Source organism: Protopterus annectens, chromosome 14.part0 (genome assembly GCF_019279795.1).
Source record: "Protopterus annectens isolate FY-2018-M chromosome 14.part0, PAN1.0, whole genome shotgun sequence".
Taxonomy (NCBI): Eukaryota; Metazoa; Chordata; order Ceratodontiformes; family Protopteridae; genus Protopterus; species Protopterus annectens.
Window position 1 is genome coordinate 811,082,252 of NC_056748.1, and position 18,355 is coordinate 811,100,606.

The 18,355-nt window shown below is 35.5% G+C and overlaps 1 protein-coding gene across 1 annotated transcript in view; it reads left to right on the forward strand.

The window, feature by feature from the left end:
* The first annotated feature begins 16,780 nt into the window (after window positions 1–16,780).
* Window positions 16,781–18,355, forward strand: part of CALHM1 (calcium homeostasis modulator 1) — a 164,808-nt gene continuing 163,233 nt past the window's right edge. Inside the window, exon 1 of the mRNA XM_044056558.1 lies at window positions 16,781–17,987. Coding sequence (XP_043912493.1) covers window positions 17,439–17,987 — 549 coding nt within the window. The 5' untranslated portion in view covers window positions 16,781–17,438. The remainder of the gene's footprint in view (window positions 17,988–18,355) is intronic.

Genomic DNA, 18,355 nt, shown 5'->3' on the forward strand with positions numbered 1-18,355 from the left:
AATGAAGCACATGTTTTTATCCTGTTTGGCAGTTGGTGTTTTACTAGCATTTGGCCATTTATGATGCACAAGTCAGTTTAACTTGGTGAAGTGAACTATCCTAAAATTAACTGGAATCACTATACTTCAAATTCAAATGCTGAACAGGATTTACTTGGTACAATTTATGTAAATTTTTTAACAAAATTAATTAAAAAAGTGACAATGGACAACAGCATACCTAATCTTATTTTCATCAACTGTTAACAGTTAATTAGGAATGTTAATACATGCCCTCTGTTAAGTAATTCAGACTAAAACTCATTAAAACTCACATGACATAAAGGATCATCATTAAAAAAGTGACTACCAACTATACAATAAGAGTAAATTAAAAACTCTCTGCATCAGACAGACTGCTTAAATGATAAAACAGTCAGTCAATATGATCCTAGTCCAGGTGATTCTACTCTCAAAAAGGCATTAGTATGTTCAATAGAAGCAGCATCACTTGAAATTACTCATCAAAAAATTCCAAATTGATTGAGCAATAAACTAATAAGGCTATAAAACAGAATTGGTACACATTCACTAATTAAACAAGAAAAGTTAAAGTCTGAGACTAAGTTAGCAAATGACTCAGATAATTCAGTTACAGTATACAAGTTTAGAATCACTTTGTGACCAGGAACACCCTTCACCTTCAAACAAGCTTCAAGTTCATCAGAATTTTCAAACAACAAATCTACATTTACATACTGTCGCTCATCTGGTCAGGATAAAACAGATGAACATTTGTGAGTTCAGTTCAAGCAGCTTTAAGACACACAAACACATCAAAAATGAGGCTTTGTAACTTAAATAAACTTATAAACAGACTGACTACCACATTCATACATGTTAACACGCTGGCTGCTCTCTCAAAATGGCACTGCTGCCTGCACGTGCTCAATATTTATATGCATGTGCTACATGTGGAAATGCTTCTTAAAGGAACATACACGCGCTCTGATCTATATCCTCCCTGTCTGAGAAATAGTCCATATATGAAATGACAGTATTCAATGACATGCAATTTACAGAAATGATCTTTTAACATGCAGTTATACAGAACTAATTCTTTGACATGCAATCATACAAAATCAGACACATAAAACAAACATGTCCAAGTTGCTGTGTATTTTACACTAGGTCTGGAAATATGACCTGATCATGTAACATAAAAGTCAGAACTGGATATAACACCAGGGACTGTCTTCCAAGAATCTTCAACTTTGGGGACATCTGGGACATCATCATGAATGGAAATGGATACTATGACATGTTCTTCAGTACGAACATTATCAGTGTTGCTCTGACAGCTAGAGTCTGTATCACAGGTACGATGCAGCAATATCATTTCTGATACAGGAAGAAGATGTCTGCAGTTTCTCCAGTACTCTATACCCTCAGATTCCATTAAGTAGGATCTTGGCTCGGTACATATACCTCTCAGTTGACCAAGTCGATCTAAGCCTTTCGCCAGTTTCATCCTTACTGTCCCTCCTCCTTTTCATTCATGAAGAAATATGCTTGTTTTGTCATAGCTGGACTTGTGAGAAGAACGCTTCTTAAAAAGTTGGGCTTTGATTGCTCTGTTGTTTTTAGCATTAGGCTCCAACAAACTAGAACTGATAGGCAAGGTTGTTCTGGTTTGCCTAGATAGAAGTCTCTGAGCAGGCAAGCCTAGTAGGTTGTCACAGGGTATATTTCTGAAACTGAGTAAATTCAAGAAGATAAGATATTGGTATTGTCATACTTTGACCTCTCCAGTAATTGCTTTGCACTCTATACTGCACGTTCAGCAAGGCTGTTTGACTGAAGATATTCAGGACTGCTAGTAACATGGATAAAGTCCCACTCTTTGGCAAATCTCTGAAACAATTGACTGGTAAACTGAAAACCCTTGTCAGAAATAACTTTGTGTGGGCTACCATGGACTGAGAAATGACATTTTATCTTAGTAATAACAGCACCGGATGTTAGATTAGGTAGTAAATTGATCTCAAACCAGTTCGAATAAGAGTCTACAAATGCTAAGTAATGTTGACTGTTCTATTCAAATATGTCAGTTGCTACTGTTGACCAAGGTAGTTCAGGAATTTGGCTTAGCTGAAGTGGCTCTTGTTGCAAATGCGGTTTAGCACTGCTGCACACTGAACAAGAAGAAAGCACTTTTTCAATGCCTTTTGCTAAAGAAGGCCAAAATACTAGTACTCTCGCCCATCTTTTGGTAGAATCAGAACCTGGGTGGCCCCGATGTAAAATCTGAATGTATTCTTGTTGTAAGGAAGTAGGAACAACAACTTTTGGACCTTCAAAAATGATACCATCTTCCATCAGCATCTCATCTCTGTATATAAAGTTAGGTTGTACTTCTGGCAGTACATAGGATTGCCATCCTACATTGATGAAGTAGTAGAGCTTTTCCAAAATTGTATCAGTCTCTTGGTCTTGATCTCTTAGCTCATCAAGTCTCTTGGTATAAAAATTACACACTTCCATGACATCAAAGTCAAAATTCTCTGCATCAACCTGTTCCATGGTATTGCTGGGTGATCTAAATAAGGTATCAGCCAGATAAATAAATTTACCCCTTGTACAGGCCATTCTGAAATTATACTTTTACAGTTTGAGCACCATTCTTTGTAGTCTTGCTAGAGCGGAATGCATAGGCTTCTTTAAAATAGTGACCAGAGGTTGATGATCAGTTTCTATCTGGATTGCTTGGCCATAAATATAATTATGGAACTTCAAACATGCAAACACAATTGCCAAAACTTCCTTCTCAATTTGAGCATACTGCATCTCAGTTTGGGTAAGACTTCTAGATGCATAGGCAACAGGTCTGCCCTCTTGAAGAATAACTGCACCAAGACTGAACTTTGAAGAATCACAGGAAAGAACTACTGGTTTGTGGATATCATAGTATCTTAATGTAGGTGGATTAGCAATTTGCTGTTTGAGGTTATCAAACGCACTCTGGTGTTGTTCTAACCATGACCACATGACCATGCAACATTTTTGTGTGTCAGCTCTCTCAAAGGCACTGTTAACTCACTAAAGTCAGGGATAAATTTGCCCAAATAGTTAATCATACCAAGATTGGTATCTCAAGAATGGCTGCTTTTTAGAAGGACCTGATCGTAAGCCTGTACTGGTAAATAAATGACCTACATAAGTAACTTCCAGTAATCTGAATTTGCACTTCAGAGGATTGAGCGTTAAATTCACTTCACGAGCTCTGTCCAGAACTTTACTGAGGTTTCTGTCATGCTCTGCTTCACTGTTATCTCCAACCAGTAAATCATCAACTATTATAGCACACATGTAGCCTGAAGAAATTTGGTCCATTGTACGCTGAAAGACTTCACTGGCAGAATTTATTCCAAAAGGCATCCTGAGGAATCTGTATCTACCAAATGGGGTACTGAATGTAGTCAGTAGTGAAGATTTGCGATCAAGCATTACTTGCCAAAATGAACTCTCTGTATCCAAGACAGAAAAAAACAGTGGTATTTGGCATTAGGGTTGCAGTCTCCTCGACTGTATGCATAGGATGATGAGGTCTTTGTAATGCCTTGTTTAAGTCTCTTAGGTCAATGCATATTCTGATTTCATCTGAATTCTTCTTATGAGCAGCTACAATGGATGACACCCACTCAGTTTGTTCTGTGACTGGACAAATCACACCTTGCTGCCCCATTTTGACTTATTGGACCTTGATTTTGTCCTGCATAACTATTGGAAGACTTCTTGCTGATCTGACCACTGGTCTGACCTCTGGGTCTACTTTCATGGGGTACACAACTGGAAGTTTGCCTAGCTTGTTGTCGAACACATCAGCATACTCTGTGAAAATAGTATCACTGAAGCTGGAACTGGGACATGTGCTTACATGATGTACTTCTTTGGTAAAAGGAAGCAGTTTCATTCTCAAACTGTGTCTGACACCTAATAATGACTGTACAGGTCTTCTGACTACATAAAATTCAAGCTGTAACTGTTCCCAGCCAAATAACACGAAACACTACTGAGCCTTCGGTTTGAATCTCTTCACCTCCATAAGCAACGAGCTTCGCACAGTTGACCAAATTAAGTTGCTCACCAGCCCTGACTTTAGCAAATGTTTCTGCTGACATCATATTACACTTTGAATCAGTGCGTACTTTGAGCTGTGTTGGGTTTACCATTGATCAGGACAGTACAAAAATACTTCATTCTTTGCCAATAAATCTACTGCATTAACCTTTTTACCGACCACTGATATACCATCTACATAGAAAGTAGGGTTGCAGCTCTCTATATGATCAACTTGTTTTTTTTTTGAGTGACCTTTCTTAATGACTGAATGAGGCTTGCTTGATTTACAAACATTTTGAAAATGGTTCCATTTTTTACACTTGTGGCATTGCTGACCAAATGCTAAGCACTTCTTTCTTTTAGACTCATGGTGAGCTCCACAATTATGACAGTTAACAATAAAACTTGACTTGGGTTTTGCTGACTCACTCATACTGTACTAATCATGCCCTTTTTACTGAGCTAGTCTTGGAACTTGCCAGAAAGCTATGGGTTCTCCCTGTCACACCTGCAGGGGTTGCAGCCATCATGTGCTTAGGCCTGTTTCTGCTTGCCATGTGTTGCATGCTGTCTACATTTGCTCTACAGACTGCTGAAACCATGCTCTTATCACTTGTAAGCATACTTTTATGCCTTTCTGTGTGCTCATGGATTTGACAAATCTCTATAGCTTTGCTTAACGTTAAATCACTGCCACAAAGCAAAATCTTTATCACTGCAGCACTATTAACACCACACACAAGCCTGTCCTTTATTAACTCATCTTTCAAGTCACCAAATCTGCACGTTTTAGCTTTATTTCTCAAGTCAGTGATCTAAGCTGTAAAAGTTTCACCTGGCTTTTGGTCTCTTGTATAAAATAAGTGCCTCTCTAATATTAAATTTTTCTGGGGGCTGCACGCTTCTTTAAATTTATGTTTTAAGCACTCAGGGTCCTCTTATGATTCAGCCGGTAGCACAATATGATGGTTTGCCCCCTCTCCTGCATATACTGCTGGTACATATACAAATGAATGGTCTCTCTCAATAGCTTCAGACCCAGCTAAGTTAATCAAAATGAATGTCCTTGTATGTGCATCTTTGTCAGAAAAAGCTGTTTGTATAAAAATATTGTATTTCTGCTCAAATATTCTCCAATTATCTGCTATATTATGATCAAACACAAGTGGACTTGGCTGCAAAATGCCTCTGCCACATCAACACACAGTAGTGAAGGTGCTTGAAATCATGTACGAGCATACATACATAAATATATATGCCAGAACTTTACACCAGTACGTGTAATTATGCCCAATAGCACAACAAACACTTTGAAATAACTGCACTTTGCCAAATAAATCTCTGTAGCACAAGAATATTTCAAAATCACTGTACTTTATGAAACCACTCCTTATCAGTGCAATAAATACTTTGAAATAACTGTACTTTGTGAATAAACTGAGCACAACAGAAGAAGCTCAGAGTAAGAAGCACTTTAAGATGAATGCACTTTGCAAATAAACTGCACACAGCACAAGAACATTTCAAAATGGCTGTACTTTTTTGAAATAACTCTGTACAGTGTAAGAAATACTCTGAAATGGCGGCACTCTGCAAATAAATGCACACCGCACAAGAAACTTTTCAAAATGGCTGTACTTTGCAAAATAACTCTGTACAGTGTAAGAAACACTTTGAAATGGTGGCACTCTGAAAATAAATGCACACAGCACAAGAAACGTTTCCATATGGCTGTACTTAGACTATACTTTGCAATATAATAGTACTCTGCACACAGCAAACTCTTTGAAATAATTACACTGTAATAAAGCACACACTCTGCAAACACTTTGTACACTGAGATACTTCGAACAACTCTAGTTATGCTTTGAATGGCTTTAGTCAATGCTAAATAGTAGTTTTTGCCCAAACACAGTCTCTTACTAACAAACATGCAAGCACCTTGCTCTTTAAGCTTAAGAGCACCCCTTATTGTACTCGTTATGCCCATTTAATCTCTTATCAAGCTCATGATACTTTTCTTGTACCTGTTTTACTCTAAACATGATTGTTAAGCAAACCAGAGGTAATTCTGAGCCCCATATGACTATATCTGCTAGTTTTATCAAATATCATGGTTTTGAACATTTTGTTTAATTAATAATGTCATTTGCTTAATAATACGTTTTGTGCTACTCATTTGATTAATAATGCATTTTGTGCCTTATAAATGCTCAGTTTCATTTTCTTTGCCAAATAAATCATTTGTGCAGTTTTCTTTACCTTTAGCTTGTTTCTGGCCCTTTTTTTGTTTGTCTGAGCTCTGTTTCACTCAACCAGCTCAGTCTGCCTTCACCCTCAACTCTGCACTTCATGGCTTGAAGAAGTTGCTCTTCTGATCCCAGTTCTGATACCATGATGCTCATCTGGTCAGGATAAAACAGATGAACATTCATGGGTTCAGTTCAAGCAGCTTTATTACACACAAACACATCAGAAATGAGGCTTTGAAACTTAAACTTAAACTAATAAACAGACTGACTACCACACTCATACATGCCAACCCTCTGGCTGTTCTCTCAAAATGGTACTGCTGCCTGCACGTGCTCAGTATTTATATGCACATGCTACATCTGGAAACGCTTCTTAAAGGTACATACACATGCTGTCATCTACATATACAATTAGAACTATTAACTTTTATGAAAAACGGCAAAATAGTTTGTGTTGTGAAAGGTCAGTTTGTATGACTAGCAAGAATGATTTCAAATTAGGTATATTTATGGATAGAGGATATCTGTTTATTAATAGAATTTATAATGAAATTGTGGGATTAAAGATCATGTGCAACAATTCTTGCATTTACCTGCAGGTCATTTTCTTTCAGCTGAGATGATTTGATGGCTTCCTGCTCTTCGGTTCCATTTATTATTCTTTTATTTTATTTTAGTGTAATTTTCTACATGCAAATTGTGTTTCTGCACTGACTTAGTACCATACTGCCTGTTTTCATGCCATTACACTTGTTGCTTTGATGGTGCAAAATCAAGTCATTCCTGCGGTTCCTTCTCTAGGATCAAGTTTTTTTTTCTTTTTGAGTAAGTAACTATCACAGCAACACAGCAAATGCTGGGCAAAGTTTAATACAATATAACAGAAAAACATGTTTTGTATCAACATGCATTTTCAGGAGAATAAGAAGTTTGAAACTCTAATGTCTGTCAATATAGATCCACTGTAATCCTCAGTGCTCTACCAGAAAATTGAAAGTTTCACAAGAGAAGAACAAGGCAAAAATATGAGACAAAATCTGGGACAGTCTGCAAAAAATCATGGGAAGCTAGGGGAATGATTCAATAACATGAGGCAAAATCAGGAACATTTGAGAGGTATAGACTCCATGTTGCAATATCTTGTGCTTGCATAAGCATGTAATAGAAGCAGCTTTCACATTTCTTTTCACATCAAAATACACTGCCATTCGGGGATACGAGGAACAGATTGACTGAAAACATATGACTCATATGTAAAATAATATAAAAACACAAACAAGACTGCCTATCTGTAAACCCTCTCTATATATGTCTTCCTTCCTATTGCTGAGAAAGTAACTGATGCTTCCAACCCTAACATGATGCCAGCACATTGGAAGGGAAGCAAATGTTCTTGCAGAGTGAGAAGATCATTTTATGTAGGAAAAAGTAATAGAGGGCTAAGGGACAGAATGGCACAGTGTATATATGATATTAAGAAATTGAATTCTTCTAATGCTTTAGCAAAACATAAGTTTTCGGTCTTATATTTAGTTGAGAATGGAGTAAGGAAGGGTGATATTATAAATTGGACTGAGGTTTATGAATATGAATGGATGAGTAGACTGAATGCATTAGACAAACCAGGTATAAATGAGTTTTGCTCTTTAAAACCTGTCTTGAAACTGAAGGGTTTATATCACTGACCATGTGATTAATTGATTATATGAATGTGTATGTAGAGTTTTTAAAAATTTGAGAAAGTGTGATTTGTACGTGAAAGTTTGTATTAAACTGTTTATATGAAATTATGACCCTGGAGAAGAGGGGACAATGTTGAATGTTGGTGCGTTCTGGATACAGTTCATCTCCTTATCTATGAGAAGCTTCCTATATATTTTACTATCAGCTGTACTTCAGAGGTGAATCAAAGAGTCCTCCAAGCAGCATCTACACTTAATTCCATAGGTTCTAGGCTCCTTTCAGCCATACTGCTCATAATTTGATTGTATTAATTATTTATATGGATCTGGAAATGTTTGATGAGGCATATCAGTGCATTGCACTCTAACCAGCATATATATATATATATATATATATATATACATATATATATATATATATATATATATATATATATATATATATATATATATATATATATATATATATATATATATATATATATATATATATATATATATATTGCTATATGCAGGTTTGTCAAGAAAGAAGTGAATGTTATGTGACAATGTTTGACTGCATTTCTAGATGGTTTGTAATTATTTAGTCATTTCATCAGCTTTGATGGCCAACACTTACGAGTGATCTTTTATTATAGTAGCTAAACATCTAGTCAGTTTTGAAGGGATAGTGGCTGGGCAGAGGAACAGACTCATTCTTCAGGGTTAAGTTAACTTCATTGCTTTCCCGAACTCAGTGGTATACAGTTATGATTCTTGTTTATTCAGCTCTACAGAATGTTGCAGCTCTTCCTGTAAACACTCGCATTTAACGTAATATAAGTTGTCTGTTAAAACAACAATTTGAAGTAACTCTAGAAAGTTTTTCCCAGATGGGGGGTAACTTAGTGTCTATGTTTTTATCATACATGTTTAAGACTGGCGATTTATTTTGGACTGCTACATATATGATAATGATGGGCACAGTTTCTTTATCTAGTACTTATTTACCAACATCTATATGCCACTTAGGCTCAGTTATGTAACAGTTACCATTCATACTTTTACTGGCATAACAGTTGCTTAATAACTAAGAGATGTTGCTGAGTTGAATCACAGAAAAATATTTTCCAAACATTGTTTATCTTCTCTTTTGACTTATCATTAGTGTAGACAACCTAGAAAAATGTAGTAATTTTACTTGTTCCCCAATTACCCATAGATAGTTCTACAAGTCTGTTTAAAAAGTTAGGTCATACATGGTTAAATGTGACTGCATTGTCACCTAAACTATTTGCAATTTAAGCTTGACAGTTTCTACTTGGTTAAAAAAAAACAATGTTAATGCCTTCAAGGTTACCTGTTTCCAAATATAAGTGTGTGTGTCATGTCAAGCTGTAGTTACTACTTAGTGAAATGAGGGAGATTTTCATGTGGTTTCTCTTTATCATTTGTTCTTACTATATTTTGCACGCATTTGAGATAACTAATATGTGCTCTTTCTCTCTCCATCTTCCAACTTTCTTATCACTCCCTATCATCTACCCGCAGTGCATAAAACTAAAATACATATTAACATTGATGAAATAAACAGATTACAGAAAGCAAATGAGACTCAAAATGTTAGAAGTCTGATGAAACAGACAGATGCAGTAATCAAGACTATTAGGAGAAATTCATGTAACAGAAGTAAATAGGATATATTACTGAGCAGCTAAATTGATAACAAATAAAGTCTTTCCAAAAACATAGAGTAATAAAGGGAAAGGAACGGAAGAAACAAAATGTCACAATGGAAGCATCAAATAGACAAAACAATAAAGCAATTAAGACAAGAAGTGTCACTGTTAGGAGACTATAGAAGAGGGAACAGATCAACAAAAATACTTAGACACAGTATCAAAATGGACCAGGATCTATCATACACTATTGCAAATAATGAACTAAAAATATCAGTGCAGGCAGAACAACTTAGAAGATATGTAGATAAATATAAAGGAAACATACAAGATAAGGAGTTCATTGAAGACCCAAAAAAAGTTTTATAGAGAACTGGGAAACAAAGCAAAAGGAATAGAAACACCACAAAAAAGAAGAAATATACAGATTTGGGGGAAATATTTAGGAAGACACTGAGGAACATAATAAAGCTGCTGAATGGACAGAAAAGTTAAAAGAAACATTAAAGAGTTCCAATGTAGAGGATATGAAACGGGATGAAGTAACAGCCAGAGAAAGTGAAACAAAATTAAGAAAAGCTACTAAATGGAAAACCCCAGGCCAGATGTACCTAACTCTTGGCTAGAAGTGTTAACATCCTGATATAAAAATTTAGAACTTAGTAAGGATTACTTATGTGTGGATCCCAAACAGATACCAACCTGGTTAACAACAACAAAAATGATACTCCTCCATAAGAGTGAATAATAATGGTAGAAAACATCAAATTAACTAGTACAATTGGGGGCATTAAAAATAAAACAGAACTTTATGAGACTAGATGGATATTTAGGTTGAAAGCCCATGAAGGTAAAGGGCTTAATGATAAGGTACCTATTAGACCTATGTTAAAAAATAGACCACTAAAAACTTAATTTATGTAATGATATATGCTATAGGTATATGTTTTATATATTTAAGGGTGAATTTTATGCATATTTATGCATTTATATGTTTATTGTCATTTTAAAATTTAAATTGCTTGATTGATAAATTAATTGATTGTTTTTAGTATATATATATATATATATACTAGATCAGGTAGTGTGTTTGACATTATGTCTGAAGAAGCAGTGGGATACACTGCGAAAGCACTCACATCTCTTGTTTAATAAAGAAGCTTTTCTACATTGTGTCATCATTCAACCACAGCACTAAAAGTCTTTTTTGTTTTTTATATATATATATATATATATATATATATATATATATATATATATATATATATATATATATATATATATATATATATATATGTGTGTGTGTATCTCTCTCTCTCTCTCTCTCTCTATATATATATATATATATATATATATATATATATATATGTGTGTGTGTGTGTGTGTGTGTGTGTGTGTATACATATATATATATATATATATATATATATATATATATATATATATATATATATATATATATATATATATATATATATATATATATATATATATATATATATATATATATATATATATATATATATATATATATATATATATATATATATATATATATATATATATATATATATATATATATATATATATATATATATATATATATATATATATATATATATATATATATATATATATATATATATATATATATATATATATATATATATATATATATATATATATATATATATATATATATATACTTTGTAATTTCGAAATACTGAAACCCCGAATTTCAGTATTTCGAAATCACAAAGCTGAAAACCCAAGCACAACTCAAAAATCCGAAAACACACAACCGCAAAATTCAAAATCCCGAAACTATGCTACTCATACAGTACACATAAACAAACACAAAACTGCTCCCCACAATCAAACAAATGCATCTAAACTACATATAAGCAGGGGGGGCTGCAACCCCATGGCTTGTGGTATATGCATGCCATTCGATGGCAAAAGTGGGGGACAAAGGCCCAAAAATAGAGACAGATTTTAAATATTGATCTTATAAACTAAGAAAGTTGTCAGTGTAACAGGGTTTGTCTTAACATACATTTTCTGAAGTATTTGAAGGCTAAAACTCAAATGTCTGTCATTATTTACTGACTTGAGTCCTCAGATCATCCCAGTGATTTGCCAGATAACCACAAATTTTATGAGGAACAGACCAAAAATATGAGCCAAAAATCTGGACAGTTGAGAGGTATGCTTTGGACCTGGAAGATATACCTTTACTGTTCTAAGGACAAAGGCTACCTAGCAATACTTGATACACAGCATTTAAAAATAGCTCATTTTGAATAATTCTGTCTTGCTCTGTAAGGACAGTTTTGACTTTGAGGGGGTTATCATTTATGCTATAGGTGCCAGGGTGTCCTTATTTAGTGCTGAACTCAAAATCATAGTATTGACATCAGGAATTTGCTTTGGTTATGCCTTCTTGATTAGTAACTTAATAACAGTGACAAATTTGCAGTCATCTGCAAACTTAGTCAGCCAAAGATCCTTGACATCAGCCCAAACACAAGCAAAGTAGAGGCTGAAAAAAGTGGACCTAATATGGAACCCTATAGGACACCACTGGTGACAACCCTTTTAAAAGAAAGTGTGGCATCCACTCTGGCCATTTGATTTGTGAGCCAGTTAGCTATTCAACTGGTGCTTAATAGTCAAGTGGATGAGTTTATCAAAAAGTATCAGAGTGCTGGGTGGTTCAAAAGCTTTAGCTAGATCAAGGTAGGTAGTATGAAATGTTAAGTATTATCCAAAGCCTCACTTACCTTCTCAAAGAAATCTATCAGATTTAGTAGGAAGGAACTACCTTTCACAAAGACAAATTGGTTCAGGTCAAAGGTTTGTAGGCTGCTAATGTCATTATTTATGAGTTTCATAATATGTTTCATTACTTTACAGAAGATTCTGATAAGACTAATGAGTCTATTGTTCCCAGACTCAGAGGCACAGCTGTCCTTGTATAGGGGTACCACTATACCCATTCTTCAAGCCAGGAGAATGTACCAATGAAGACACTTGGACTAAATGTATTTAAAAGGAAGTTGGTGAGGCAGTGTTTAGTGCTACTAGGAAATAGCTTGGTATGTTGTCAAGACCTATGGCGCTAGTGTTTTTGGTTTTAAACAAGGTATTTGGGATGTGTACAGAGTTAATTTTAAGGGAAAATAGAGGCTGAGCAGTAAGAAGGCAGAAACAGAAAGAGGACGGGAGATCAGGGATAAGTTGGAACCAAATTTATCTGCAAGTATATATAAAATGTTCTCAGGGTTGGAGTATGAGGTATCTTTAAAGATCAAATCAGTGCAGCACTGACTTATTTCCACCTTTTCTGCCATACTTAGAAAAGGTCTTACAGGTATCTTTGCATGAGGTGGACATGTTTAATTCATGCTCAATTTTTATGTTTTCTGTTGAGCTTTTTAAGGTTGCTAGATTTCTTATGGAATGAGTGGATCTGAATTTATTCAGTAGTGCCAGATTTTCTTTCTTTGTTGCAGTCTTTGCCACAGGGATTTATTTTTAGATTTGTCACCATACTTGTGATATATAATAATAGATTCTTCAATGCACTAATAAAGTTAGGAGTAAAATGTTGTGTTATTAGCAGCTGCTTTTGTTATAGTCCCCCCAAGGGAGTGAGATCATTTAAATGTCCTCTGGTTGTTTAAGAGTACTAAATGGTTTTCTTAGAAAAATCTCTGAATATACCCGCAGTGGTGGTGCTGCAGTAGCATTGTCACCTCACAGTGAGATGCTGTCCGGTTCGATTCTCAGCTAGAGCGTCTTGTGCGTGGAGACATGCGTGAATGGGCGTACCTTCATTGAAGGTTGTGCATCAGGGCTGGTAACTCGGCACATAAAAATCAACTACCAATCATTAGCGGACCAGAGTTCCGCTGTGGTGACCCCTAACCGGGAAAAGCCGAAAGACACAACAAAGAAAAATCTCTGAATATAGTGATGTACAATTACATTTTAGGCTGAGTACTTTAGGGAAAATGTGAATGCATGGTTGCCTGATTTTATCATGGAAAGGGGAGGCCTTTGGTGTGGAATGACTGGAGTTATATTAGTAAGAATAGGATTAAGGAGATTTCAGTCCCTGGTAAGAGAGGCTGCTGTCTGCTCAAGAGAGTTGGTGTTAGTAAAGTTAAGGAACTGTTGTGCAGATGTGTGGCTTGTGGTATATGCATGCCATTTGATGGGTGGGCAGCTGAAACAGCCCAGAATGTTTGTGTCTGGTTCAATAGTTAAAACTCCAATTGGCTTAGATAAATACCCTAGGTAGTGGAGACAGACATGATAATATGACTTGTTAAATTACACTAGGATATCTAGAATTTTCAGGTTATTTTTATGCAGACCTTGCCATGAGGCAGTGGGATTATTAATCAATATGGATATGCAAGATTCCCAACAAAAGGTCTATACAAATGGTAGTGGCCAAACTCAGGTAACTAGGAAATGCTGCACCTACACTGCAATCAAATTTAAATTTAAATAACTATACAGAAGAGTATGTGCTCGAGTCAGGAAAACTTCACATCTTGGTATGTTTGTAAATTCAGCAAAGAGCAGTGCCAAACTGACAGACATCGGGCTGGGATTTGTTAAGTAGGAAGAGTGACTCTTCCTGCAAAATGTCATTCTATTCTGGGGTTATAAAATGTTTTGGTAAATGTGTAGAAGCCCTAAGAGGAAAGTAGGGCATCCCTGTTGAAGATAAGTTACAGAGCCAGTTGTTAATGTAAATTGTTTTCTGGATGCATTGCATCATGATCATCAGCCTTGCCACCTTCAAGGTGAACTTAGATAATTAGATGGGCAACTTCACTTTCTCTCCTGGTCTATCTTGGCTTGCCCTCCTTGAAGCCAGATGGAAATTTTGAATAGGGGTTTTTGGCTGACCGATTGCCTGGCACTTACCTATGAACCTATGATTTGTAGTAATAGCCAGATGCTACTCAATACTACAGGCTTCCAAACCTCAGGCACATACATACACAGCTCAGCCATGTTGCTATTTGTATTCCCTACAGTATATCACCTACGATTTTTTACTCCCACGTGGGAAACAGCTAGGTCATACATGTACTTGGAGTAAATAGACTGATTTAAAAGCCCTAAGGAAAACATTGGTTCTTGAGTCTGAAAGTCAGATGTCACTCTGTCTTTGTTCATCTTGCTGAATTAAACAATAATTATTCAAATGCATACATCCATACTCTGCATTACTGCTTTATTGATAAATTAATCATGTAGGGGATAATTGCTGATGCAATGTGTATTTTTGCAATACATAAACTACTACATTATATACTTGGTTCCATTAGTGAATCTAAAAACAAAAGCAAACATCAAGTGTAAAATATATATTTATGCATGTATATCTGTCTACATATTTGTCTATCCTAAGTACATTCAATCTATCCATCCATTCATCCACTTATTTAATTATTCTCCATAATAATATTTATATTTTAAGTAGATCTTTATTTTAATCTTGACCCACTCTGTCATTTTTCTTATATTACATAAACTGCTGCATTAAATACAACTTGACACCATTACTAAATCTGAAAACAAAAGCACATATGCATGTTCAAAATACTTTATATTTATGGATTTAGGAAAAATCCCTGAATGGTCATTTCACTGGAAAACACTTAGCCCATCTCACTCAAACACCACTTAATCAAATTCAAAATAACTAAAACATGATACAGTGAAAAACACCAAAGGAAATTTTTTCAAAAAGATTTTTTTCTGCAGAGGGGAAGCCCCCCCCCCCATGCTTAAATACCAACTGTATTACTGTACAACAGTGAAGAAAAGAGGAAAAAAACACACCCAGTCACTGCTAATGAAGTCATGTCATGGAAAATACCATTACAGAAAGCACACCTTTTTCTTTTGGGGGGGGGGGGCAAGTCCATTCTAGAGGATGAAGTAAAGAGAAACATAAATAAAATATACACTAGTCACTGTTACATTAAACATGTGTTTATAGCAAAATTGTAAACAGCTTGTAGAATATGAAGGCTTGGTTAAGCTGAAGTGGAAAAAGGTGATACTAACAACAAAAGGTACAGAACTCACAAGCTGTACATTCTAACCTTCCTTATCAAATTTACCATAAAGTAATCTGACATTTTGCACTGATATTAAATGCATTTTATTTGATTATTTTCAACTTTGTTTACTTAAAGGATCAAATGCTTATTTCTCCAGTTCTTTTAAAATACTATCTCTTTATGGAAAACTACTATACTGCCAAATGTCATTTTATGTATTCATGCACAGGAGAAGATATTAATGCATGTGTGACAATTTACTTACTCATTATTTCTTTCTTTATAGCATCTCTAGCTCTAATGGAATAAATTTTCCATTGGAAACAGCGCTCAATATACCCTCAAAACATCCAGTACAATTACTTTCTAATGCTAAATTACTAATGCCCTGCAAGGCAACATTTAACATTGACAAATGCTTGTTATATTATGTATGTGCAGATTATATAATTATTTTCATTCATTTTAACTGGTTAAACTCACTAGGCATACAAATATTTCAGGGCTAAGTAGGAGCATTGTCCAATTAAGTGACTTACTCAGAGTCACAAGGTAAGAAAACGAAGCTTGGAGGAATCAAACCCTGAACTACAAGCTGAAGTTCGTTAGCAGGTCACATACAACCTAAATCATCTGCATTAAACAACCAGACAAAATGAAAATGTTCTATTGCTTATTACAGTTCACAAAGCTTTTCTACCAGTCTTCCACTGAAAATGAGCTCTACCCATCTTCATTATTGCATCCAACATGTATAAATAAGCAAACACAGATATACATACATGCATTCATAAAGCTGGCATAGGAAAAATCAAAGCTAACAACATTCAAGTGAGGGAAGTAGAACATGAATATCAAAAAGTAGTGACCCTGAAACTGGTAAAAGAAGGAAAAGGTTAAATAGAAACGTAGACAGGAGGCGTGTAAAAGCTTTGAGGTTACTGAGCTCTACTGCTAGCGATACATTAAAGGATCAAAGCACTGCAGCTGCTGGTTTGCTTTTACATCAGCAGGCTATTGTGCTATCAAAGATATTTTGACAGGAAGACCTCTCTGGCACTGTTGCAGAACAGTAGCTCTAACACAGTTGCCTTAGGCTTTTTACTTTTTTGACAAGAATTAAACTTTCAAAAGGTGGGGCATTTCAGCTGTTTGCTTCCGGATGTGGGAGTGGAAACTCACAACAAGTCTGCAGTGAACCACAGAAATCAGGTTCACAAAGCCAGCAGTCAACAAATAAAGATAAAAAAGAAAGGCACAGAGAGAGCAAGCGAGAAAAGTTTATTTACTGACAAAATTGTCTTCATATTGAAAAAAGTCATCCATATAAAATTTCTGTTTGCTGACAGTGAGATCAGAAGTGGATATCTTGGATGAGTGAGCACTGTGACTTGAAGAGTCAAATCGAAAGATGCAGGTTGCTAATGAATACATATGTGAAGCTGTTTGCTAAAGCCAGACAGAAATATGAAAGGTTCAGTAAAAAAAGAATTCACGGTGAGGACTAATTGTGCAGATAAGATCTCCCAGCATACATTTCATGAAAGTATTTATTAAAAGGAGGCTAGACTAAAGCACTCAAATCATCCCAAGGAATCTCAAGACATCCTGTGTTTTTCAGTGTAGACATATACATTATCAAACTCTGACAAGATGGATAAATTTCGTATGGTGTTCCAGTTCCTGCAGTCCAATCAGGAGTCTTTTATGAATGGCATCTGTGGTATTATGGCACTGGCAAGTGCCCACCTCTATTCTGCCTTTGACTTTAACTGCCCCTGTCTACCAGATTATAACCTCCTGTATGGCATGGGCATCCTTTTTGTGCCCCCAGTTGTACTGTTCTTACTAGGCTTTGTCATGAACAATAATGTGTCTATGTTAGCAGAGGAGTGGAAGAGACCCACTGGAATGCGACAAAAGGACCCATCTGTTTTACGTTACATGTTCTGTTCAATGACCCAGCGAGCACTTATTGCCCCAGCAGTTTGGATCTCAGTTACACTGTTGGATGGTAAATGCTTCATCTGTTCCTTCAGTACTGATATACCCCTAGACAAACTGGGAAATCAAACAGACCATGAGCTTTCTGAAAGGGAACTCAAAAGAATTCTAGCTAGGATACCATGTAAGGATATTTTCAATGGACACGAAATTGTTTCCAGAGAAGTTGCTGCAAGGTACCTACGGTGCATCTCTCAGGTAAGAGCAAGTGTCTTTCAACAGCATTAATGTAGAAACACTACTAGTTATAGTGGTAACTAAAACAATGGTAATGTTGAAACACTACTAGTTAGAGTGGTAACTAAAACAATGGTAATGTAGAAACACTACTAGTTAGAGTGGTAACTAAAACAATGGTAATGTAGAAACACTACTAGTTATAGTGGTAACTAAAACAATGGTAATCTAATTTATCAGATGATTCAGTGTTTGCCCAGCACTCTCCCACCCATACTTTAATATGATTAGCAATAAGTTACAATCCTGTTTTTAAATCATTGTTCTCATCCTCAAAACGGGCGGCCGCGGTGGTGCAGAGGTCAGCATTGCTGCCTCACAGCAAGAGG